The sequence below is a fragment of the Spea bombifrons genome, chromosome 5 (assembly GCF_027358695.1).
Source record: "Spea bombifrons isolate aSpeBom1 chromosome 5, aSpeBom1.2.pri, whole genome shotgun sequence".
NCBI lineage: Eukaryota > Metazoa > Chordata > Amphibia > Anura > Pelobatidae > Spea > Spea bombifrons.
The window spans coordinates 2,857,155-2,884,893 of NC_071091.1; the positions used below are offsets into that span (position 1 = coordinate 2,857,155).

The 27,739-nt window shown below is 43.5% G+C and overlaps 1 protein-coding gene across 1 annotated transcript; it reads right to left on the reverse strand.

Moving 5' to 3' along the window:
- Positions 1-1,456: 1,456 nt before the first annotated feature.
- On the reverse strand, positions 1,457-27,739 carry LOC128496856 (obscurin-like). The gene is made up of 29 exons (XM_053466674.1): positions 27,736-27,739; positions 27,002-27,250; positions 26,260-26,365; positions 24,094-24,221; positions 20,793-20,905; positions 20,214-20,382; positions 19,023-19,104; positions 18,280-18,480; positions 17,148-17,208; positions 16,149-16,226; positions 15,661-15,833; positions 14,430-14,456; positions 13,277-13,429; positions 12,913-12,958; positions 12,243-12,320; positions 8,672-11,648; positions 8,455-8,580; positions 8,004-8,111; positions 7,391-7,609; positions 6,712-6,855; positions 6,136-6,258; positions 5,436-5,603; positions 4,995-5,088; positions 4,094-4,333; positions 3,615-3,878; positions 3,166-3,389; positions 2,748-2,823; positions 2,187-2,336; positions 1,457-1,616 (listed from the first exon to the last, which is right to left on the reverse strand). Exons 1-29 carry the CDS (start codon positions 27,737-27,739, stop codon positions 1,457-1,459), a joined length of 6,741 nt encoding a protein of 2,246 aa, XP_053322649.1.

Consider the following 27,739-nt stretch of genomic DNA (forward strand, 5'->3'; position numbering starts at 1 on the left):
CATACTCCGCGGCGGCGTACAATGATATGAAATGTTCCGTAGGTTATGTTTACTCGGCTTAGCTGATACTGCCTTTTAAGTCATTTTTACCCCATCCCTGGCACATTCCACTCCTTGTACCCAGAGACAGGACGTGATGTCATATGATGTCATATGTCAGGCATTAAAAAACAAAATACTCAGTGTTAGGGAATGTAGGCCGTGAATGTTCTGTGTATTAATAGCCAGGACTGCTGCAATATATGTTGTGACGGGGCGCTGTATGTCTGAATGACCCCAAATGGCAATTTAATAAAATCTTTTACTGCTCGCTTTGCTTGTTCTGGGTTAGAAGTTAAAGGGTGGTAGATAAATGGAACGGCCTCCCAGCTGAAGTGGTAGATGCTAATACAGTGAGGGTAGTAAACACGCATGGGATAGACATACGGCTCCTGAATCTAAGACGAGACCAGCGACTGATTAAGGTTTGAGTCGTTACAGCAGGACGAATGGGTGACTAGACTGGGCCGATGACGCCAGACAATTCTAGGTTTGTTTACAGTGAGCGTCGAGAGCGATTAAATCATCAAAATACTTTATTTAGCAAAATCATACAGATAAGACATTCTATATGTATATAAACACATGCGGAGTATACAGTGATCCTGGAAGTGGTTAAAACATGTTCCCTAAAACCAAACATACGAAGCGAGAACGGAGGGTATGCTGCAGGCCCTGCGGTTATGCCCAGGTTCTAGCATGTACTGGTTGCCTGGGCATGGTAGGAGTGTGATTGCTGTTAATATTGGTATTACATTTGAATTTTTTCAACACACCAAAATAGTACAAAAAAAATCAACAATATTAATATAAATGTCCTATCATACCCAGGCAGCCAGTACATGCTGGAACATGGGAATGATAGGAGTGTGATTACAGCCTCCTTCACTTAAAAAGCATACTTTTAACCCCCCAAAAAATGTTTGTCCACCATTCATGATTGTACGGGCCTGGATGATGGCAATTGTAGAAACCCACCATATTTAAACAGTTTCACGGCGATGCATCAAGAAATACAGAAACCGAGAGAATTTAAAGCCAGCGCATGGTTAACGTCTCCCTTGATATACCGCTAATTAATACCCGCCGAGCGCAGGTAATAACAAAAGGTTAGAAAAGTGTTAAATTTAACAGTAGGTGGAACGTTAGCTTTAAGAACCAGACCGGAAATTTCCTTTATTACTGTCATATAGAGAATGAGATGAGTATGAGAATGAGCGATGAGAATGAGTATCTTGCACTTCGTACAGGAAGTCGGATTTCACTTTCAAACAAAAAATTACTTTTTTTTTTAAATTAGTGGTAATTAGAGTAAATGTGTATAAAATAGGGGGAAATCTGCAAAACCTTTACAAATAAACAATGATTTGGTTGATAATTCCGAAGCCGCGCAGAACGTTCCCAGTGATCTCCGCATTCACCGGCGTATTGTCTTTGATGCAGTTTTCTTCCGCCTCTCCTGTAAAAAGCTTCTCAGTTTTCCGCTGGGGAAGACGACCGGTGGCGGCTGTAGCGTCATCAGTCCGGCCTCCTGCAGCCACGGCAGCTTCAGACAGTCGGAGGCAGAAGGACGTCCCCTGAAATACAAACACGGAGACGTCATAAGTACCTGTACTGACGCTTACGGACCCGTCCTCGTATGCAAATTTCCCCGGATAGGCCACCCAGAGAATTCAACCGGAGACTCCGAGTTAAAGATGAGTGTGCCAAGGGGATGTCTGCCCCCCCCCGAACAAAAGCCATTCCTGACCATGTAATGTTATTCCTAACTCTACTGCTCGTTAAGGAAGGTAGTACAGCTGAGGTGAGGCCTGACCCCTAGGTTTCCGTTTGGATTGGCCAGTTTCTTATTGTTCCCCAAACCTTCATGTCTCCCCTGATGCCCCTCTTTTCTAGGAGGTCGGAATGTTTGCTGGGTATGAGGGGATCGCAGGGTTCTACAGCCCTAAAAGCCCCGATAATGTGTATAGAAACAGCAGGCTTTATAAATGAACGGAGTAATTAAAACCCCATTATTCTTCTTCTAAATGCCCCGCTCAGTTACACAAATAGCCCCGCCCCCAGTCACACCGCTAACCACACCCCCTATATTTAGTGTGTCAGTCAGTGTTGAGGTTTCCGTCTGGTACATTTTTTGGGGCAGTTACCATGGATTAGCCCACAGTGTGCTCTGCAGGAAGCGCACCGCTCCGCCAGATAACCCCGCGTAGCATCGACTGAACTTTATCTGTCCTTTTTTGATCGCTTTCTCCAAATCCAATCCATTTTCTGAGCTGAAAGGGTGATCGGCGCTCAGCCTGCCGGCAAAAATCACAATTAAAAGAGTAACAAAAAAAACAGCACGTTTTGAGGGCCCATGTCCCATAACCTGAGGATCTGCCTAGGTCTTTAATATGACTGCATGGCCTGCACGATGACATCATTTGTCGATAGAGACCTGTCACAATTCCGCTTCACAATATTGGGTCTGTTTCTGGTCTAAACACAAAATAGGGGTCGTTTTAAATCAACGGTGGAAGGCATCCCCTGACCACCTGGGGCCCCTGGCGCACAGAAGCCACAGTGTATGGAAGGGCCTCATTCCCTCGTACCTGGAGTAAAGGTGAGTTGATATGACATGGAGTTGCTTGTGTAATATGTGTACAGCCACAGTGTCATGAGAGCGTTCCTACAGCCATTCATAAACTGCCATTTCAATTGATACTCACATTATGAAGGCCGTGATGCCGACCGCCCATATATCGGTAGGTGGAACAGCGCCCTGTCCTTCTAATAGCTCTGGAGCTGAAAGAGTCAAATACACTGAGTGTCACTCACATGGCCAGTAATCCAGTGGTTTGCATGGGGGTCTCCCTCCTAGTAAAACACTCACAGCCATCCTACCTATCCCAGTCCTGGTTCCCCTTTTTGTCTTCTGCTACAGAGTGGTGAGATATGACATCATATATGGGTGCATTAGGTCAACAACACAAAGGACGTTGACCTCCCCAACCATTTTATTGGGGCTATGATGCAATGGGGGGGCCCATTAGGCATAGAACATCATGTGCCCACCTGCACCCCCCCCATTGTTACGGACCCCACTGAGCCCTTGTAGGTGAGCCATTGGCTTGTTGCCAGACTCACCCATGTTTTCCACGTAATCCATGTTTGTCGGCGAGGGAGCGGTCTCGTCGGGGGAGTAGAACTTGGCATCTCCGAAGTCCAGTATCTTCAGCAGTTTGTGTTGGGTGACCATCATGTTTTCCGACCGCAGGTCCAGGTGGAGGATTTGTTTGCAGTGAAGGAATTCCACGGCGCTGAGAAGCTGCCACAGATAATCCTGGACCTCCAGCTCGGAATAGGACACCCTGCGGCACAGTGCGTCAGAGACACAGCGGTGGATTAAGAGACGTCACACCTAGTTTTACGTCTAGAGAATCAGAGATGAGTCCAAGCAAAGATCTGGTGTTCTTTTACTCTCTATTTGGCACCTGGGGCAGATCCTATATTTGGTACCCCTGGCCCCCCCACTTCAGAATGTAAAAACATCCACCCTCACTCACACCTCACTCTCTTGTCACACTCTTACTCACTCTCTCATGCTCTCTGGCACTCTCTCCCCATCTTCCACTTCCGTGTCCACGACTCCTTTCCCGCAGATCCGCTTCTTCTCTTGCCTCTTCTTTTTTCGGCCGCTTCTCCCCGGTATCAGCTCTGTTGACCAGGCCCCGTGGAGCGCTTCCTCAAAAAGGTGGAGCCTCTGGGCACACAATTCTCTCGATTGGTGGAACGTGGGAGAGGCTGCCCCTGTGGTGCCCGCTGTGGCTCCCCCTATTTGTGGAAGCGCTCCGGGAGGCCTGGTTAATGGACCTTAATCCGGGGAGAAGCGGATGAAAACGAAGACAGAAGAAGAAGTGTCAAGAGAAGAAGCAGAGCTGTGGGAAAGGAGACGGGGGCACAGAGGTGTCCTCTACAGTGGCTACACCTATAGTCTGAGTTATCAGGTGGTGGCAGTGGCTGCGCATGGCCAGAAAACATGTGACCCAGAAGTGGAACACGTCAGTATCCGTACCCAGAAGATAAACACTGTAGAAGCTCCCGTCCGTCACACAGTTCCAGGATAAGAACCAGATGCCGGGGACTCAGGAACGCGCCGTGTAATTGGACTATGTTGGTATGGCGTAACTTCTTCAGGATGAGATATTCCATCAAGGTGGGCTCCTTAGTCTCTTCTTTGTATGGTATGATTTTTGCAGCAAAGGGTCTCCCACTTGACTTCTCCCTGCACTGCCTGACAACGCTAAAGCGACCCCTGAGAAAAGGAAGGAAATCTTAAAGGGTTAATGGTCAGAATCGCTGACATGGTCGTTCCCGTCAACTCGCCAGTTTAATGGAGCAAAAGTTCAAGTAAACCCTGTAGCACGATAGGTAGCGATCAGAAAGGGAATTATGACGTGAAAGAGTTAATAGTGTGATGAGGACATATTGCTGTAAGGGTTAAGTGATACGGAAGGGGTTAATATGCTGTTTTTAAGTTATAACAGGAAATTAAAAATAGACTGTTCTAACACAGCTAGCCATGTCCTTGAAGGTCGAATGATGTTAGTGACAAGTAGGACAAGGACACACCCAAAGGGCGGGGTGGAGGAATGAAGAGGACACACCCATAGGGTAGGCTAAAGGGGGAAAGAGGACACACCCACAGGATAGGATGGAGGAGGGAAAAGTATACACCCACAGGGTGGGATAGAGGAGGGAAGAGGACACACCCACAGGGTGGGATAGAGAAGTGAAGGACACACCCACAGGGTGGGATAGAGGAGGGAAGAGGACACACCCACAGGGTGGGATAGAGACGTGAAGAGTACACACCCACAGGGTAGCTGAGATATAACTCAATGGATAGAAGACGACTTTAGCATTTAATATATAAACGGTCCAAAGCTACTTATAACTCGTTACAGATCAATTACCTCCTCCCCGCCATCTGTAATGAGACTTTCTGCTCACTCCCAGCGTCCTCGTCCGCCCCCGCCGACTCCTCGCGTCCGGAGAGGCGGAGGTTCCCTGCGAGGAGAAATGAAATCAGAAACATCTTTCAAAGATATTAAAAAAAAAAGGAGATCTGAAAAGCCGTTCTCATCCCATCTATTTCTGTTCCCAGAAAATTTCACATCTAAACCTTTTAGAGACCAACACAGAATTTCCTCGCTCCCGCCGGCAGCCTTTCAGCGGGTCGGGAAATTACTTATTTTGAGCAGGAAGTTGCAGTGAGATAACAGGAAATCAAGAGTGCAAGCAAAAAATGTTTCCCCCCCACAGCTGAAACACTTGATAAAAGAGGGAATAAATATCTTTTTTACATTAAATTCGTTGGTAATTTTGGCTTTAGCCCTGGCATTCTAATGACTCACCGGCGCTTGCTTTGCTTATCTTGATGCTGGCGGATGGGTCGCTGTAAGGTCCAATTCCCGCTTTACTGATGCAAGCGACCCGAAATGAATAGACGTATCCTTCACTAAGGTTATGAGTGGAGTAGCAGCAGTCAGAGATGTCCAAGGTGAGCGCCCTCCATTCCTCCCCTGATGCCACCGCACAAAGAAAAAGAAAACCCGACACAATCAGGCGTTCACATCGACAAAAAGGACGCGGGAGGCAGGGAGTGTCTCCTAAAGGTGCCGTTCCACTAATGACACAATCTTATAGAATTTAGCGGATCTTTCATTTTATCTTTTTTTTCCCCCGTCATGACATAAAACAAACACAGAAGCTTTTTTTTCAGTTTCTATGGCGACAACCTGCCTGACGTCTGGTTTTACGTCAGGTGACAATTAAGTGTTCCCAAATTATTGTCTTTAGAAGGGTTGGAGTGGCGGAACATCCAGTGAGTCATTTCGTGTAACTTTGTTTATAGATTAAAATGTGCAGTGTACATATTTAAAAAACAATGCAGCCATCTTAACTTCTGATTCTGCATATTTATTCCTCCCCTTTAAGTTATCTCTCTTCTATCATCTCGGAAAGGCAGAGGAACTCAGGACAGGAAATTTGCTGGAAAATGCCGGCTCTGCTACAGGCTGCCATTGATCACAGGTTCTCACACCCGGAACTCACCTTCCTTCCTATACTGCAGGAAGTAGGTCACGGGAGTGTTCGACTCCACCGGCTTCCAAACAAGCAGCGCCCCGTCCTTGTAGACCTGAGCGATTTCCGGTCTGGTGGGACAGCAGGGGATCTCTGCGGGAAGAGAGACAAAATTATTTTATCGCGGGCATAGAGACCGACGCTGACGTGGAAAGCGAGAAGAGTCGGGTCACCCGGTTCCCTCAGCACTGCCAGCATGCAGTTATCTGACATCCTCTACAATTTGGGGGGTCCTCTTATCGCAGACGTGAGACCCCGCATGAAACAAGCCCTGATGATAAATAATAAATCGACCCCGTTCCAGTAAACGCCAGGGTTCTTACTCACTCAAACTCATTTATACTCTCACTCACGCTCTCTTACAGTCTCTCGCTCAATCTTACGCTCTCTCACACACTCAATATCTCCCTATCTTCTCCTCCGACCACTTCTGTGTCCCTGCCTCCTTTCCTGCAGCTCCGCTTCTTCTTTTGACTCTTCTTTTTCTGTGTTCTTTCTTCTATTTTCTTTTTTCGCTTCCTTCACCCCAGTATCAGCTCCACTGACCGGGCCTCATGAAGGGCTTCCGCAAAAGGGGCAGAGCCTTTGCACACACCTTCTCTTCCGATTGGAGGAACGGGGCGGGGGGGGAGGCTGTCCACATGGTGCTTGTGGTGGCTCCGCCCCTTTTGCAGAAGTACTCCAGGAGGCCTGGTCAATGGAGCAGATACTGGGGAGAAGCGGACAGAGAAAGAAGACAGAAGAAGAAAAAGCGGAGCTGCGGAAAAGGATCACGGAAGTGGTTGGTGGAGAAGGTAGGGAGACATTCAGAGAGAGGGAATTTGGGACCTCTGTGTGCTACTGCGGTACAGTGTGATACCCCCCCCCCCGATGAGTGGAACCCGGGGCAGACCCCCCTCTAACGACGCCACTGATTGAAATGCTGAACTAAGAAACATCGGCCCTAAAATCCTAAAAACACAATTTTTCCAGTCGGGAAATATCCCTTTCCTGCCAAAACCTTGGATTCCAATAAACGTATTTTGTACAATCTGGTGTTGGATGAATTTAGGATGCGATTAGAAACATCTCGTCACATCCAGTCCGGGGAGCAACCCACCTCTAACGACATTACTTGAATTAACCCCCTTTTTCTGCATTTCAAAACAAATTGTCCGAATCGACGATGTTTAACCCCTTCCGTATCAGGAACCAAATATGAAACTCAAACCCGGTTCCGCGGCACCTTTTAGAGTCTTGGAGATGAAGAACGTGCGATAGACGCGGTGCAGCCTACCTGCTTTCTTTATAATGCAGCAGGTGGAGGCGCTACCCAGAGCGTTGGCGGCCACGCAGGCGTATATCCCCAGATCGTGGGAATTTACCACCAGAATGGTGAGGAGGTGGTAATTCTTGTGGGTGGAAGATATGAGGACTCTCTCGCTGCTGTGAATAGGTAACCCATCTGGTGGGAGAAAAGAATGAAGTTAGGTCTCTAAACGAGACGGAACCTCAACCAAGAACCTACAAAGGGTTCAGACGAGGGCAAATACTGGGGGGGGGGTAAAAAAAAGCAGATCATGTAAGAAACACAAAAGTTAAAATGGATTGAGGGAGAAAATTTAAAAAGAACATTGACTGCGGTGGGACATGAAAAGAAATCTAGAACCTAACCCGGATATAAGACAGATAAGAAATCTAGAATAAGCCTCAGGTTTGGATGTAAGATGGACCATTTTAAGAGACATAAAACACGTAGAATGTAGTCTTAAAAAGGTCTGGGATTGGGGGGGGGATTGAAACGGACAGGAAATATTTTAGAGTCAGGGTGAAAAAACTTAATATGGAGATCTAATTACCTTTAAACCATTCAATATCTGCCACGGGCTGGGCAGTTCTGCAGGACAGGGTCACTAAGTGGCCAACTGCGACCGTCTGGTCTGTGAGCTCCTCCACAAAGGCCGGTGCTGGAAAACACGCGAGGGAACCATTTAATAATATATTACACAAAGGGCGTCTCGTCCAACATCAGCGCCTGGCCTCACAAACGCTCTACTGGATAAACGGGCAAAAATCCCACAGAAACTCCCCAAAATCTCGTGGAAATCCTTCCCAGAAGAGCGGAAGCCGTTATATCTGCAAAGGGGGGCCGACTTCATATTAACGTCTATGTATCTACAATGTGATGTCATTAAAGTCCCCGTTGGTGTAATGGCCAGGTGTCCTAATACTTTTGTCCATATAGCGTATATAAAATCTAAGGAACTCCCGCCTGGGGTGCGGAATATTAATTTCATCCTTTTTTTTTACCTTTGTCCTTTCCTGTTAAATTGGGGAATTTCAGTGAAGGGAGTGCAGACTTCTTCTTGGCCTGGCTGGGTAGTCCCGCCGTGGACGCTTGGTCCGTGGACTCAGCCTTGGTCGCTTCCGAAGTCCCTTAAATAATAACAAACGTATTTATTTGTGTCACATGACTACAGATAAATGAGAGAGAATGTCTGTAGAGAAGTGTTACATTGTAACTCACCTCCTTTTCTTTCTTGGCCGTTTCCCTGCTTTCCTTTGATGATCCTGGAAATGTTGGCCACGGAAGCTTTCATTTTCTGCTTGAGACTTTGCTCGGAAGGCTTTCCTCCTGGCTCAGACTTCCCATGGGGTCGGAAAAGTTTGATGCGTTTCCTTGAACCGGAACTTTTTCTTTCCTTACCTGTGGATTTGCAAGGATCTGATGGCTGCAAGGACTGCGGTGGACCACAAGACCCAGGTTCTTGATCCGATGGTGGTTCCTTTTGCTTAAATGCGCCAGGCTGCGGTGAAGTCAACGATGACCAATTCAATTTGGTAACCTCGGAAGAAAATTCCTCTTCTCCAACTGAGGTTTCTATAGGGAATCCATCGATGTCATACAATTCCAGGAGGTGGGAACGTGTAGGTTTAACATCCGGCGTCGCATGCTCAGAAATGGTGGTTGTAGGCTCATATCGTATTTCTTCGATCTCCACCAACGATACCTCGGACTGCCTCCCGGTCTCATCAAAGTCGGAGAAATTGTCAGATCTCCTTCCTGTTCCTGAGCTACTGGTTTGAGAGATAAGCGTTCGGCTGGAGCTGAGACTTTCAGTGGTGAATTCTTCAAACTGTTCTTGAGGGATAGGAGAGGGCTGATCTTGACACAGGGTTTCGTAGAAGCTGCACTGGGAGACTGATGTGGTTTCAGACATATACCTATTGTTTGAAGGGTAGAGCTGCCTTATTGGTGGTTCTGTCTCCATGGCACAATAGTTCTCACTCATACATGTTTTTCTTTCCATTTCTGCCGGCGTTGGCGACTGACTATCCACTAGCGGAAAAGGAGGTGTCTCTGCAGAAGGCTCCTGGTCTTCTTGGTGGGCCAAGACTTCCATCTCCTCCGACAAATCGGTCATCTCACCCACTAAGCTGTCGAGTGCAGTGGACTGCTCTGGACTGTAACCCGATGACTGGAAACCTGCCCCTACATTGTCGCCTTTCAGAAAGGTTTCTTTCATATCGTGTCCTAATGTTGGGGAGCGACAGCTCTTTGTTTTATTGTCCGCGTGCCTAAGGCGTACCCCATCCATAGGAGTATCTTCAACGTCCACCTGGGAGGTTGATGCTTGTAGATGTCTATCATGAGCTTCACAGGACGGCACATCTGCTGCAAGCACGTCGGTGGGACCCCCCTTTTCTAGCGGCCCACCAGTTGTCTGGGTTTCGGTTATAAGACCTTTCATTGTTTCCATAACTGGCCGTTTGATGTTTATAACATGATATTCCTCACCAATCTGCTGTGGAGAAGATAAATCTCTTTTTGTGTCAGATGAAATGTCACTGGCTCCCTGATGTATCACTGCGATACTCGTTTCGTGGTCGATGAATTGCACTGTGTGTATGGCCCCAAGACTCGTCTGAGTGTCCGCTTTCGTAGTGCTTTCCTTTGGGATGCCCTCTTGGCATTGAGCAGAGTCGGGTAACTTTTCTGTTGGGGAGAACAGGTAAGAATTGTCAGTGGGGATCGTTTGTACTGTAAATTTAACTCTTCCCGCTGTACTTTGCGGATAATCTTGCAGGTCTTTGTTGCTATCTGCGTGGCAAAGCGTGGCTGGTGGCTGAGTTGTCTCGGGAATTGGGGAGTTTCTTTGTTTCACAAAGGCTATTACTGTACTTTCACTGTCCGTGTGAGCGGCAGAAGGGGGTCCTTCTTTGCCTGAGCCCATATACTGTGGTGGGTGTTGATGTAAAACTGCAATGATTGTATTTTCATTCTCAGTGGGGGCTGCGGAAAGAGGTCTTTGAGTTGAGGAAATAGAACTAGGCACAGAATGTTGGTTAGAATCCTGTGTCACCCGCCATTCTATTGTTTCTTTGTTTGGTTCAATTGCCCCTTTACTTGGGTCATCTGCCAATATAGGTTCTTTTGAACAAAGTTTATGGCTGACATCAGGTTTGTTAACTTTATTTGGTGGATCTTCTATGGCATCAGCATCTTCTTCCTCCACAAGTGGCCCTCTGTAGACACTTAGGGGTCTCGATTTACTGTCATCGAGTGATCGGCTTCTGCTAGAAACTTTGAAAGAAGACCTCAGCGATCCCTTCCCTGTATCAAACGACATTGACTTCTTTAAGGAGCCCAGCTGGACATCCTGGCCAGTCGCTGGCAAACCATGTCCTACGATCCCTTGCTCCATGGCGAACTGTTCCAGCAGTGGTTCTCGTAGACCGCTCAAAATCTTCGGGGAGTATCCTGCTCTCATTAGGCTCCTTCGTGCTCGTTCGCGATGCCTGATGAATTCTTTCTCTTTCAGTGAGCCTTCCCTGGGCGCTGACCCAGGGCCTTCAGATACTTGGGTGTAGAAGGTGCTGTTAATGATGCTCTGCCTTGGAACGCACACTATTTGTGTTCTATCGACTCCAACGTCGCCTGCCAATGCGCTGTCAGCGGATTTACCTCTAATAAAGCACCCTGATCTCCCCTTTTGTGAAGCTAGGTCTCCCATCTCAATGGTTGCTGCTTTGAACAATGGTGGCTTCCCCGGTGAGGTTTGGACATTGTCAACTAACATTTCATCGGTTTCCTCCAACCTCATTCTGCTTCCACCCAACCCAACAGCTTCATCAGCTTTCCGTTGATCATTCATATCAGAGGTAGTAAGGGTTGACTCTTTGTCGCCCTTCTTCATTTCCTGCACGAGACCTTCCTCATCTCCAGCACGTTCTATTTCTAACATATGCTGTTCTTGTTCTTGAAGTCTATCTTGGTCGGCCATCTTAAAGATGGACAAGTGTAATTCTAGTGAAGGATTGCAGTCTCTAACGGTGGGACTGATATCACTCTCGTTATCAGACGAGGACCCGCTGGTGGACGAAGAACTACTACCTTCAACCAAGTGCCTAGGAACCCCCAACGAGGTGCTCTCAACTTTTCCCTGAAGAAGTTCTGGAATAGATCTCATCACCAGAATGGATTTGTAGGACATCAAAGAACGCTGGCCATAAAAAAAAAGACAAAAAACAAACATTAAAATCTACTTTGAGACGACAATTTTGTTTTAAGCAGACCAGGACCGGCCCTTGGGTTTCTAAGACACAAAGAAAATTCCAGGTGCCCTCCTTCTGCTCAAACCTTCCTACTAATAGGAGAGAAGACCTGGCGATGGTGCCCTAGGAAGACATTGGCTATATGGTGGGGCTAGCACTACCTACACTAAGCACCACTAAAGCATGAAAGGCAAAGGTGTGACAGGGGGTGAAAGGGATTTAAACTTCACTTTACTGGACGTGATGTATAAATGGTGTCTGTTTCATCTGTCGATGTGGCCCCTTGGCTTCCATGAGGAGGTGGAGTGTAGGAAGACCTCTGGGCTGCATGTACGGGAATATAACAATCAAGACAATCTGATTCATCATTTTAAGACTGTATCAGATTGCCTTGTTATTTTTTTTTTAGTAAAACAAGTATATTTTTGTTACTATCATTTATATAGCGTCAGCATATTCCATATTCCATTGGCCAAGTACTTGCTAAATTCTATGAGGCAGGTGACTGCAATATACCGGTCATCAATTCACTTCTTTCTCACCTGCCACCTGCTTCGGGCAACAAGGAATTTCAGACCCTTCATGTTGATTCGACGAGTTTCCTGTAAAATGGATCCCTCCTGAAAAAGAACAACAGAGAGCTATTAAACACTGAAAACTATATATATAGAGCGCTTCTTATTTTTGGCTCTTTATTTATGAGGCTGGCTGAGCCCCTTCAGAGTTGTGGTCGCGAACATCACTTATGTATGAATTGTTGGCAAATGCATGTGACTTTTTTGTGTGTTTCAGGCGAGGGCATGTGGGTTAATTAAACACTTTCAAAGTTTGGGAAAGAAAACATTACCCGCACAATATTTATAACAAATGAAAACATATTTTAAATACATATATAATTCAGGAATAGTGTGGCGTATAATATAAGCCTTGGTAGGTACAGCTAATAAATACATATAGCCCTATCTACCCCCTTCCCCCAGGTAGGCAGGTGAGGTCGATCTATAGGTTAGCATACATGGGGTAGACATATGGATGCTGAAACTAAGACGAGACTAATGACTGATTAAGGTTTGAGTCTTTACAGCAGGGAATTAATACAGGTGAATTAATAAAGAATTGGCAACAAGGACCTTCATTTAATTGTCATACAAGTTAAATCAGAGCAGAGGACAACAAAAGAAAAACTCTCCACATGAGGCAAAAACATCTCACCTGAAACCACGTGTGCTGGAGACAGTCCAACGCGGCCGGTCGCGTCCTGACAACAAACAAGAACAGATGCAAAGCATTAAAAAATGAAGTGAGAAACGTCACGAGTTCCCCAAACGGATCAAACTCGTTATCCGCCAGGTATTTTTGTTACAAATGTAGCAAAATATTTTGTTAATATTATATATACTGTATATAGAGCCAATTTGTATGAATTTAGTTTTTTAGTACAATTTTTGGTACATATTTGTTTATTTCTATATGTTTTCTGTACAAAAAAATCAATAAAATAAAATAAACAATAAAAAAAAACATATGAAAGAATTGAGCCCAGACTTTAGGGCAGGACGGGGTGCTTCACACTCACTCTGGAGACATCTGGATGGTTCTTTTCATGAAGTCCTTGGCTTCTTCGCTCAGCTGAGTGAATCCCTGGCAGCTCCAGCTGATGCGTCCTCTCTGAACATTGAGCAGAGACTCCCTGTCATTCTGTCCGGCAAACGGGGAGGCGCAAACCAAGCTATAAAAATAAAAAATAAACGCACTTTCATTTTATTTAAAGGGGAAATTAATGTCTACTAAGGACGTAACAACCGCCATTGGGGGGAAAAACATTACGAGGTCAAAAGAAATTGGAATTGTTTATCGTACGTTCCACCTCGCTTCATGCATCGTACATTCTTTTACATTCGAGCTCTTTTTTAAACCTGTCTCCATACGCCAGCCTATAGCATCCTCCCAAAAAATTGGTAGAAGAAATCTGTGCGACATGCTTCATTTTCCCCAAAACTTTTTTACTAAGTAAAAAAAAAAATGTTTTAATTTTTTTTCGTAAAATCAGCTTTGAATTTTTTTGGATACTTGACAAGCCAGATAATTTGCTGCACCCTTAGGGTGCCTATGAGGTCCAAACTAGTTCAGGTTTCATATAATCCGTGTCACATTCAACCTGTATTAATTGTGAGTAACAGGTATAAAGTTGGTGTTTAAAAAAAAAGTTTTTATAAAAATAACAATAAGGATTAAGAAGGTTTCTAGGGATATACTTCATTTTAATAAATATATAATTTATAATGTTATTGGCTGAAGACGTTTAAAATTAAGTAACTTGACTTTGAGATTTAGGAAAATTTCAGGAGATATTTCTCGGGACAGATTTGCCCATTTCTGATTTTGTTACAATATTACGACAATACCAGGTAACATTGTGTCCTTTACACACCATTAGAGTGCCGTCGCTCACGATCAGCGGTCCGTATCCTCTGTATCAGCATTTTATATTAAGGTCTGTTAAATTTATTAGATCACCATTTTTTTGTGGAAAATTAAGACGCTTTATATAAAAAATATAAATATTATATTATATATAAAATATATATATTTTTTTTTTCTTCAAATGCAGTAACAAAATTTAAAAAATATTTGAATTCACTTTTTTTACGACAAAGATCCCAGATAAGCACATTTTTACAACAGTTATTCCAAAATAAAAATTATTTAATTAAAAAAAGCCCACTTACGATAAATAGGTTATCACTCCGACGGGCCTACAACAGAAATATAGACAGCGATGAGATCACTTTGAATAACTATTTAAAATAATTACAAAAAAAAACATCTATCCCCAAAATTGAAACTTTCTCTAAAACGCTTTCTTTCACCCCAATGTAGTTTTCCCGTGTTATTGTTTTTATTCTTTTCATCTGTATTAATGTTTAGATTTGTCAGTGTGTTTGTATTATTATTAATAATAGTAATATTTTTTGGTATAATTAAGCTTTTTGATCTCATTTACTTCAAAATACGTTCCTTTTACTTAAATTCTAAATATATAATATTTCCATTTTAAATTTTTCCATTTATTATTTATGTTAGTTGTCCTTTTTTGTGAAATTTTAGCAAAATGTGTACTTGAGTGCATTCATACCAAATATTATATAATATATATTTATAAATTAATAGTGCACGTGTTGTGTTCATTCTTTTTAAAATATTTCAGCAGTTTTTGGAAATGTTATCTGAGCCCAACATACTAGACACCCCCCCCCCGACTCCTTATAATACTGCCTGTGGGTCTTAATCACCCAGCCAGACACTCTGACTAATGAAAGTCCATGGAGGAACTGAGTCCACGGACTTCATTAGCATTGCCAGAAAGCATCAGCTCAGTGCGGTGTTTGAGCCGGGTAAGTCTCGCAAAATATCACATGACTGACAGCAACGGCGGCTCCAGGTCTGCAGATAAAGGGGGTTTATTGGGAGAAAATGAGATAAAACCAGGTTTTTGTCACCGACCAACATTATTGTATAGAGTGCTGGGGGGGGGTTATATTACTGTATACAGCGCTGGGGGGGTTATATTACTGTATACAGCGCTGGGGGGGTTATATTACTGTATACAGCGCTGGGGTTATATTACTGTATACAGTGCTGGGGGGTTATATTACTGTATACAGCGCTGGGGGGTTATATTACTGTATACAGCGCTAGGGTTATATTACTGTATACAGCGCTGGGGGTTATATTACTGTATACAGCGCAGGGGGGTTATATTACTGTATACAGCGCTGGGGGTTATATTACTGTATACATCGTTAGGGGTTATATTACTGTATACATCGTTAGGGGTTATATTACTGTATACATCGTTAGGGGTTATATTACTGTATACATCGTTAGGGGTTATATTACTGTATACATCGTTAGGGGTTATTACTGTATACTGTGTCTTGATTATATGCATTTTTTTACCATATATCTGAAGCTTTGGATACAGGAGACAGGCAGGCGATTTCTGGAGAAATAAACTCCGGGGAGCCGTATTTGCTGTACTGAAGCTCAGATGTATTTATTTTTTGAGCAAATCCAAAATCACAGAGTTTCAGGTTGTCTTCGTCGGGGTGAACCATCAATATGTTTGAAGGCTTTAAAAAGAAAAAAATGTGCGATTAATGCTTATCCACGGTGTAAATGTATGGGTTCAGGAAGTTCTGTAAATAAATTATTCCATCGGTTGCTATAACGATATGAGACATAATCATTTTTTTTATACATAATCTCATTTGTCTGCGTAGTGAGGACACTAAATATGCGAAATCCACTGCACAGAGACATTATGCTATTACACACAAGGCTTAATTAAAAATTTTTTTAAAAAAAAAACACGCCTGAGAGGACTCAAAATCGGCTTTTCAAATTTTCTGTAATTTATAACAAAATCTCAAATAAATGACACTTACTTTAATATCCAGGTGGAGAATGTTCTTGTCATGGAGATAGGCAACAGCTTCCAGGATCTGTCTGATGTACACTTTAACCTGCCATAAGAAGATGAAGATGAGTAGATATTTTTATTTAATTTAACTTGAAATTAAATTGAATTCAATTTAAAATGAAAATTCCGCTTGATTAAATCTAAAAGTGTGATATACTGATATCCTGCAGTTAGCAGAATCGCCACCAGGTGGAAGCAGCACACCCTCCAAGTCTTGGTTCTATCCAATGGAATGTTGGATTTAAAGGATTTTGCAGATAAAAGAAGTGTTTTTCGATTTTTTTAGGTCTACTGATTAATGTAAAATATCATATAGACTCTTGAACACTTTTTTGGGTCTCTGATCTCTCTACAGTTACGCTTTTTTTCAATTAGTCATTAGGGGAGACATCTGTTGTTTTTTTAATCCCGCTTTGAGCCTGGACATCTCATCTCCAGTCCCGGGCGCATCGATGAAATCCGGCGCCCACTCATTCCTGAGAGACATGGGGCTGCGTCAACAAAGAATTCGCCATATAACCCGCAGCATGGTTAATACAAATAATAATATCAACCAGGTCCCTGGAATAAATGTAGGAATTTTAAAGGAAAAAGGGATTTATTGAACTGATTGAAACAATCTACAAAAACAATGAATTACAGAGTGACAACATGCTTTTCATATATTGTTGGACCAGCACACGGAAATTAAGAGACCCCTTAAACTGAACATATGATCTCATACATCATGGTAAGGTTGGACATCATGGAGATTTGGGTGATTGGGCTGGGGTTATGTGCCAAACCTGATACGGCAGTGCATGTTCTCACGTATGAGGTAGGCCCCAGCATGGATACACGGTATTGTATATTCTATTCATCCGCTTAAAAGTATTTTCACATACATACGAAGACCCCATAATCCTGATCGAAACACAACCACATATTAAGAGGATAAACGCGCTAAGTAACAGCCGAGCTTCACCTCTTTCTCCGTGACGGTGTTTTTCCTGAACAGACGATTGAGGAGTTCCTCCCCGTAACATCTGCCTCATTTAAGGATAACAAAAGTGTAAAGATATTTTAACGACACAAAACGTTTATATAGAGATCTGAATATAATCCACGTGGGAATCTAGATTAGGAAATGTGACAGGTGACACCTCCTCTTCTGTCTCCTCTGGACCATACAGGGTGCCTTCAACGTGACAAACCTGTCCTCATAAGTATAACATGCATTACGGTGAGTATTTTACCTCTTTCTAATACTTATTATGGTTGAAGCTTTTAAAGTTAAAGGTGAGGGAATGTGAGTTTAATGTGAAGCGCGCATGTCCTCACCTGTAACTCACAAAATTACCCCTCCCAATATTATCTCTAACATATAAATATATATTAAAAAAACAATGAAGCTGGAAAACTCCTATTAACCAAGGGGGAAGAGACTGTACATCTCCCTGCCTCTTCAACCACTCCATGCACGTTGATAGGTAATTAATTTAGGGTAAGTTTAAGGTTCTTTGGGGTTAAGAATAAAAAAATCCACTTTGGGGGGACTGGACCCCATCCCATAACCACCCCCATCCCTGACCTGTGGGGTGAAGGGGGTTAAGTTAAAGACAAAAAAATACATACAAAAAACCCTTCAGCTGAGATCAACGAAACCCTCGTTCCTCAAATTAAGTTCCTCAAAAAATGCCAGCTAAAAATAAAAAAACGAACGGAGGTGCTGTGAACCCAGAATTGCATTTTTTTATTTCAACACATTTTTTTAAAAAGGACTGGAATTGTGTACCCTTAATTTGGAGGGCAAAATCTTCTGTATCTGCACATTAGATGAATAATCTAATGGGTATTTGGTTTTTTTTTGTCGGCCATTCACAGACCTTTCATGAAGAAAAGTAAGGAAGTTTTACTTAACTGAGAAGGTGGTGGATAAGTGGAACAGCCTCCCAGCAGAAGTGGTAGAGGGTAATACAGTGAGGGGATTAAACATGCATGGGATAGACATACGGCTCCTGAATCTAAGACGAGACCAACGACTGATTAAGGTTTTACAGCTGAAAATATTCTGCCGGCAAAAAGAGACCTGACTACATCGTTACGGGAAAGGATACATCTCCAGGATGAGAATCAAGGTCTTTTTTGTTTGGAAGGTGTCGAGCAGCAGGGTGACGTTGCTGTGCGTCACTTCAGACAGGATGTCTCGCTCCCTGTAGGCCTGTAGACGCGTTTTGCTCCTCAGCGGGATAAACTTGGCGGCGCATGTCATTCCGTTTCCTTTGTGGACAACGCGTTTCACAAACCCAAACGAACCTCTGTAATTAAAATAATATTTTGTAAGCATTAGTTTTTTTTATCATGCTTCAGGCATTCCCAGAAGTCTGGTCCAGATTAGCAGGACTGTCGTGGGAAATTTGAGACGTTTGGCAAATATGTACCATATAAAGCATTTCACATGCCAAGATGGCTGCACGTAATGCCCGGCTCATGTATTTGTACAGAAATTCTGGGTAACATTTTAAACGAATCATTGCCTATTAAATGAAATAAATCTATTGGGCTCCATTATTCAGTCTCAGCTACCTTGGGAGACATAAAGTGAGGAGGAAGTGCTGCATTGTCGGGGGGAGGGGCTAAACTTCCCAAAATGGCTGCACGCAGGCATGTGAATAAAATAAATTATTTACTATTAAGGCTTTTTTTAATATTGTGCTATACGTGTAGCCAAAAACACATCATTTACAATATTTCTTGCTTTTTCTAATGCATAATTTTTTTTTTATTAATGTAAAAAACAGGTAAAAATCGCCGACACATGAAACACCGACGTGGGATTTCAGGTTTATTATCCACCCACCTTCCAATTTCTTCTTTAACTTCGAAGAAGGATTTCAGCTTCCTTCTTTTATGCGGCTTTTTTGACACTTGTTCCTTTTTATCTGTAAAAGATTGAAAAATCGTGAAACAAAAAAAAAAAAAGCAATTTTGCTCAGAATTCATCACGATAAGAAGACAGAGGCGGCTCTGTGTTCTGAAATGAGAGGTTTAATATACACCCCGCCAATCGCAGCTCGGGGGGGGGGTGGTGGCGGCAAATTATTTACAGGATTGTTTAATTTTAAATAAAAGACACAAAGTGCCGGCTGAAGCTGGAATGGGGAGAAGCTCCAACCCCATGAAGAAGGTCCTCGCGGAGTCTTGTCTGATGTATGTTGGGACGTTGGTTGGCAAAACCCCATGTGATGGTATAGATTAGACTCACTAGACTGCAAGCTCCTAGGTCTTTAACCCCTTACAGTCCTGTTTTTCTTACTTCTGTGTCTGGCCCTCCATTGTCACCAAGCTGTCCACCTTACAAATACTATGGCCTAGCATAGGTTAGCGGCTTGGACATAGCTTAGTAACCTAGTAATTTAGATTAAAAACGGACCAAAGCCCATCACATTCATCCCTCCTACCGATCCTTCCTGCTTTTGGTCCAAAGGAAGGGCAAAAAAACCAAATTCAGATATTTTTGGAATTTTCCCGCTTAGGCTTAGATCAGATTTCTCCTCGGATTGAGAAGTTCTAAAATATCCCTGTTTATTCTGTCATTTATACCCCTGTATGTTCTGCTTTTACCCCTTATGGAGGCATCCGTTCTATCTGATAGAACCTCCTCTCTCGGCAGTGGATTCCGTAGCTTTACTGCCCTCGCTGTACAAAACCCCTTCATCTGTTGTTTATGAAATCTCCGCTCTTCCCATCTCAGAGGACGACTAAACCAATGATGTAAGTTCAACAGGTCGGAGGGTCACCAAGTCCAATCTGTAGCCACCAGTTGGGCATGTTCTAGATTGTCTAAATCCAATATGGCGGATCAGTCCGTAGCTGGGAGCGGCACTTTTTGGATATGTTCCACTGGAGGCAAAACTGCCCCCCAATGCCTGCAAAGGCTTCCGTACTTTTAGTCTGTGCGGGAAGTGCTTCAAACTTGAGACTTAGGAACAGCTCCCCCTGCAGGTAGGGCACGTACGGCTAAACCACTTTTTGAACCAAGATTTATTACCCTCATGCATGACAAGCTCTGCTTTGCAGGAAACTTCTCCTCCAGCGTTCCTGGCCACACAGGTGTACACACCGGCATCTTCACGCTCCGTTACCCGCAGGATCAAGGAATATCTCCTGTCTTCCTTCAACACCTGGACTCGCTCGCTTTCCTTTACCAGGATGTTGTTCTGGAAGAAAAAGTCAGAAGAACTGAAACCCCTTAAAAAACAATTGCCGTTGCTGTCAGTCATGTGATATTTTGGGTGACTTTCCCCGCTCAAACACCGCACTGAGCTGATGCTTTATGGCGATGCTAATGAAGTCCGTTCCTCCATAGACTTTCATTAGTCAGAGAGTCCAGCAGTGTGATTAAGACTGAGCCATTCTATTATCCCCCACAGGCAGTATGATAAGGAGTCGGGGTGTTTAGTAGATCGGGGGTCAAATAACAGAGTTGCCTGAAAACATATTATGGGGCAAAAGCTCCCATTTTAGAAAATAATATAACTTAATATGTATTTTTAACCTGATTTTAATGATTAGAAGGTTTGTTGGCAGCTTCTGTTTAGGGATCAGCAATGGCGAGGTCCGGACTCACCTTATACCAGGTAACGGTCAGCGGAGCGGCTCCCTCGATCACCGCGTCAAACTGTGCCGGATCCCCGTGGTGAACCTGCACGTCCTCTACGGTAACGTGCATGTACGGAGGACCTGCGGGCAAACGGGGCGTTACATCGGGCTCGGTGCGGAGCGGATACAGAGTAACGACATTATATAATGTACTCGCCCTGTACAGAGCCACAGAGCCCGTCCTCAACAGCACACATCACCATCAACCCGCCCATCCCCCAAGTGCTGCCCATACAACGGGCCTCATCCCCTGTACAGATCCGTATTCTGCCTCATCCCCTTATGCAGAGCCTCATGCAGCTTCATTCGCTATGCAGAAGCCTGTGAAGCCCTTTCCCTACGCAGAGCCCTGTAAAGCCTCATTGCAGAGCCTTGCACAACCTCATTCGCCTATACAGAGCCTCATTCCCCCACGCAGAGCCTTGCGGAGCCTCATTCCCCCACGCAGAGCCTCATTCCCTCACGCAGAGCCTTGCAGAGCCTCATTCCCCCACGCCGAGCCTTGCGGAGCCTCATTCCCCCACACAGAGCCTTGCGGAGCCTCATTCCCCCACGCGGAGCCTCATTCCCCCACGCAGAGCCTTGCGGAGCTTCATTCCCCCACGCAGAGCCTCGCGGAGCCTCATTCCCCCACGCAGAGCCTTGTTCATCCTCCCTTGCCCATGCAGATCCTTGTCCCCCCATGCAGAGTCTTATTTCCTGAATTCAATGAAATAAAAGCATAGAAAACGTGCATTTGTCCCCAAAAAACCCGTGTAAAATAAAAGCAAAGCCTTGAGCGGGTGGGATCCGGCACTGAGAGGGTTAAACGCGCGTGCTCTGTGCACGGATAGCACTTTATGTGTTGATATAAAACAAGCGAATCCCCCCGGCCGGCTCCTCGCAGCTCGCGCAGGATTAGAGGAAATGTGATTTACAGCGCGGACGGTAAAAATTAACCCTTCGCTACAATAATGAATTCTCACCGGGGCGGAAAACGAGGGAATCTGAAAAATCCATCGGTAATTTATTACATTATAAGCCTTCGCTTCCACTTCGGGGTCTTATTATTATTATTTATTGAAATATATATATTTATATAGCACCACCATATTCCGTAGCGCTGTACAGTGTGGGCAATGCCATAAAATAGGGGTTTGGGGCTCAAAAAGCTAAATCTCACATTTTGGGCCAACATTATCCCTCCAGTGGCTGGCTGAGAATGATAGGAGTTTTGACCACGTATCTGGGGCTGTTTTTTCCCCCTGTTTTCTGGGTTAATATTTTAACGAACATCCAAACGCATGGCAGGTACAGAGAGAACCCGTATTCACAACCAAGAGACAAATGTGACGTGGAAGAGAATCCAGCCCATGACCTTGAGACAACCTTGGCTTCTTCTCCACGATGTGGGGGCCGCGGTGGCTTCTTTTTACAGATATTTATCACGGGCGAGAGGGCAAAGTTACGAATCGTATAACCCCCGAGCTTCCCAACGCTCCGTCTGTACCGGAAAATAATATCTGCTACAAAAATCTACAATCTGTATTAAAAACATTTTTTAATCCAATTCATTTATTCAATAATTAAAATTTAATATTTTATATATTTAGATTTTCATTTAAAACATAATTATTATTATTATTATCATTATTATTATTATTATTACTATTATAATACCGATGATGATGATAATAATAGTTATAATAACATTTATGACAAATAAAAAATATGTAAAAAAAATCTAAAAACTAACAAAATATGGGATCATGTGTATTGTCCGATTTTTTCCCCATAGCTTTACATTCCTGGCCCCACCATCGGTTGTATGGATTGTAAGCTCCCTGGGCCAGAGTCCTCCTCTCGTTCTGCATAAGTATGTCTTGAATTATTTTCACTCTCCTCCTATTGTAACAGCGCTACGGAACCTGCTGGCGCTACATAACTAAACGCAGTTTAGCGTAATGCTTCTGAATTGGGGGATTATTTCTAATAATGAAACCATCTATATAAACCGCAGGAGCTTGCAATCTGGGGAGACCAGAGCCGAGCTGATTAAAGCGATGAACAATTAACAGAATGCAAAGCCGCAAACAGTCCTTGGCTTCATCTTAGATTCAGGAGCCGTATGTCTATCCCCACGCATATTTAAATCCCCTCACTGCATTACCCTCTGCCACCTCTGCTGGGAGGCTGTTCCACTTATCTACCATACTTTGTGAATGGCACATCTTCCAGTCTGTATCCCACAATAAATGTCAATAGTGAAAATTGCCAAAATGCCATTGAATATTTGGCGTCTGAGATGTATCCTAATTTATTGAAATTCATTTCTGATCTATTTCAACAAACGGTAAGAAAATGACGGTAAGAAAATACAGTAATATATAATATGATTAATATTAATATTACATTATTAATATATTATTAATATGATATTATTAATATATTATTAATATATTATAATATTATTAATATATTATTATATTATTTATATTTTTAATGTGATAATTAATATTATATTTTGTATATTATTAATATATTATTTATATTATTAATATATTATTAGATTATGTATATTATTAATATATTATTAGATTATGTATATTATTAATATATTATTAGATTATGTATATTATTAATATATTATTATATTATATTATTTATATTATTAATATGATATTAAGCTTTTCTGAGTAGTAACTAAATAATTCAACATAATAAATAAAATAATATATAATAATAAATATGTAATAATAAAAAACAATAATAACAATAAAATAAAACAGAAACGTGTCTATGGATTGGATGAAGGGGGAATTGCGTTTGATGCATTCAGTGAATTCAGACGGAGCTTTGGATGTAACGTAAGGGAATTTTACTTTGCTGAGAGGGTGGTGGATAAGTGGACCCGCTTACTAGCATAAGTGGTAGAGGCTAATACAGTGAGGGAATTTCAAGTGATAAAGAGTCTTTACAGCAGGACAGACAAGGCGGGCCGGATGGGGCCGATCTGCCGGCAGGTTTCTGGGTTTCTTTATTATTGTCGTACAAACGATCAGGCTGGAAGAAAATGTCATTTTTTCTTAAATCCCGAGAAACCGAAGGTTAAATCTTATCTCGTCTTTTAAAATGCAACCTATGGAGGTGGGGGGGGTAGGGTGGTTCAGAACAACGCACTGGGATTCAAAGAGTTAAGCGGAATATTATTTTGTTATTAAAAGCTAAAATCCAGCAAAGCAGTGAAGAGCGCGTGGCGGCCGGGGGGCTGCGGGGGTCTCTGTACTCACTTGTTGCGTTCTCCTCCTTCAGGTGAAAGCTGGTCGTTTGCGTGGCTTCGATGTAAAGTTGCGTGCGGACATCCCATGCCGGCCCCCCGGACCCCCGCAGGTACCGCTCCGCTGCATCCATCTCCAGCCTACGGAAGGGAACGGATTTTTTTTTCCTCCCAAGAGCTATTTTTACACCAGAATGTGACGAGCGAGCAGCTCGCGGAGAGAGTGACATCCTACCTCTCCTCTGCCACTTCCATTATTATTATTATTACAAGGGGGCCTGGAACACGGCACAGCCAGGAAAGGGTTAACGAGCCACCGCTGCAACGTGTGGCTTCATTCAGGTTTCATCCAAAGCCCCCCCATTGTGCCCCCTCCGTATCGCTGCCAGGGGGGGTATCAGAGCAAAACGCAACACCTGGGACTGTCAGGGACCCCCAGATTCTAAGGGTTTTGTACCCCATTCTCAAGGTCTTGGGGTGAATGGGCAGATTCTCAGGGTTTTTAGTCTTGAGGTAAATGGGCAGATTATAAAGGGTTTTTTTTACCCCATTCTCAGGGTCTCGGGGTAAATGGGCAGATTCTAATTGGTTTTACCCCGGACTCAGTGTGAAGGACAGATTATCAGGGTTTTTTTTTTTTTACCCCAGTCTCAGGGTCTCGGAGTGAAGGGGCAGATTCTCTGTCTGGAGGCCGCCCTTTCATACTCTCCTCTGATTTAATGATATCTGAGTATCCCGATTGGTGCTTTTCTCCCTGCTATATCACAGCTGGAATCCCTGCTTGAACACAGGTGACTCCACTCAGAATATCTTTACCTCCTTGTTGTTTTTTTTCTGCTTCTTCTTGATACTTTGTAACTCTCTGCAAATGTAACAAATGAACCCTTTTCTCAATCTGCACAATGTACATGCAGAACAATCCGCGGACTCTCTGCTTCCTTCATGAACTGCAGGAGGGCTGAGCGCCCCCCCCCCAACTCATTCTACAGCCGGGTCGGGGAGAGCACAGAGGCCAACATCTGGATTGCGAATACCCCCAAGTGTCACTGTTTAGGGCTCCAGCACCTCTTTGGACCCCAGATCCCTCCCCTGACGCTCCTCTCTCTCCTCCCCCGATGCCCCTCTTTTCTAGGAGGTCGGAATGTTTGCTGGGTATGAGGGGATCGCAGGGTTCTACAGCCCTAAAAGCCCCGATAATGTGTATAGAAACAGCAGGGAACGGCTTTATAAATAAAACCCATTATTCTGCTTTTCGATTGGTTAAGAAAGTGCCCCTGGCCCCACCTCTAACTGCACTGCCTAAAAATACCCCCTTTAGGCATTTCAAATGTTGAGGGGTATAATGGTCTGAGACGACCATGGAAAGCCCTGAGGTCATCTGCCTACAGAATCAGGTTCCCTTTTCTGCTGAGCCTCCAGGTACCGTAACTACTACCAGGACGTGGCTGCTTCACTCTTAAACCAAGTTTATCTAATGGTCCAAACCGGAGTCAGGTCAGGATGGGTTCTCTCAAGGTCAACGGCCAAGTTCCGGGCAGACAAGGAACATTTCTACTCTGCTGGACGCACTGGGAAGGTATGCATAAATTATTTAGTATTTTAGTATTAAATGATTAGTCCTGGAAAAAAAATCTTTATTTTTTTAATTAAAAATGATTTAGTATAAAAAAAATAATCTGGAGATTTGCAGGGAGGATGTTTGGCAGCCAAATCATCGACACGTAGAAGAACTCTACAGTTTATTATTAATTATTAATGTAAATGAGTAAATATTAGTGTAATAACATGAATATAATTATATATATATTTAATATTAATTATTAATGTAAATGAGTAATTATTAATGTAAATGAGTAAATATTAGTGTAATAATATTAATAAAGTTTACATTATTAAATACATTTTCTATTTTTAAGGGTGATATTTAATAAAACAAAATGTTCAGTCGAATTTTTTAGTATAATGTGGATTATTCTATACATTTTTATGGCATTTAATTAATTAATCATGGCCGGCCACCCACCTACCAGGTGGTGCTTGGCTTCAGAGCATTACGCGGTGGCCATGTGCATGAAGACCTCAAAGGTAGCACAGCGAGGCAGCTACCTGGGACAGAGCCCAAAATCAGGACTGTCTTGAGGAAACTGGGACTGTTGGCAGGTAATATGTTAATATTTACCTGATTGGGATTTGGTGCTCCTGGCTTCCGGCCGGGGTCTGGCTCGGGAAAGCGGGACGGGTTTCGGGAATCCCTGCTGCTGATTTCTTCCCATTTTCACCTGTTTCTGAGATGATTTTTCAGAGAGAGAGAGGGGGAGGGGAAGAGAGAGGGGGAGGGAAGAGAGAGGGCGAGAGACGGAGAGGGAGGGAGAGAAAGTGTGGGAGAGAGAGAATAAAAATCATGGAGAGTCGTTTTAACAAAGTGCATAGACGCTAGTATCTTAATAATAATAAGTGGCCAATGAGAAGCATGATGCATTCTGGGAAGTAATATGGGATGGGTAGAGAGAAAAAACTTTAAAATTATAAAATTGAACGTCCTCTATTGGAAATGCATTATGAAAGATATACCCCCCCCCCCTGGGCAGAGGGTCCGTGCTGCGTCCCCCGAGGCATGGACAGGAACCCGTGGTCTTCAACAGGGGCCTCAGATCCCTCATTAAGCTAAATCCCTTCTGAACTTATAACCTTCTGATACATTTGGTCCAAGAGAAGGTGAGTCTTCAGTCAGAGTTGATACCTTTTATTGGCCCAACACAGAAAAAGACATAAAGTAACACGAGTTTCTGGGACTTCAGAGTTCTGTGGTGGCCTAAAGTATCGACCTTGGCTAAAGACTCCAACTATAGCTGAGTGATCCGAAACAGACCAAACGTCACAATTAATCAAAGGCCGTCTGCTTGATAGAGTTTTTCATATACCAGGAGCAGGAACATCTGGCGTCTGCGTGTCGGCATCTCTGAACAGGTCCTTGTTCTTGGGTTCTGCCTCTAGATATTGGCCGTCTCCATGCTTCATTGCGCCCACGTTTTCTGGAGACTCTTCTTGAGGAGCAGCCAAGGTGGTTCCAGGAGAGTCCACAAGCTTCTTCAGGACATGTCTTATTTCTTGGTCGGCTCGTTCGAGTGACGCCCGTATGGAGTCCTCCAGGCACAAAGGTCCTCCTTGTCCTGTAGATGGAAAAGTAAACCATTTTCTCAGCTACTGCATCAGAGAGAAATTATAACCAGAAACAAAAGTATTTCTTAAAGTCTTACAAACACCGAGAACTCTTCATCGCAACCTGAGCTGTCCAGGATTTCACATCCAGTCGCCTCGGACGGAGGTCACATAATTATACGGTGCGGTCAACGTATCTTGTACACAAAGCTCACCATCTAATCACAGTTTAACGAAGTGTCCCTGGGAATCCATCCATAAGGCATGTCAGGGCATTGGGGGGGGGGATTAATCGAAATACAATATAAAGACGAGGAAAGGAGATTTCCCCATATAAAGAATGTCAGGTAGGGGCATGCAGGTGTGAGGGGTTGAGTGGAAACATCTCCAACGGCTCATTGTTTGCTTGCCATTCTTTCAACGTTTTATTTCCTCGGGTATTTTGTCTCTTCTACCCTTTTCTCCAACTCACTCTGCTTACAAGACCTTTCCTCACCCAT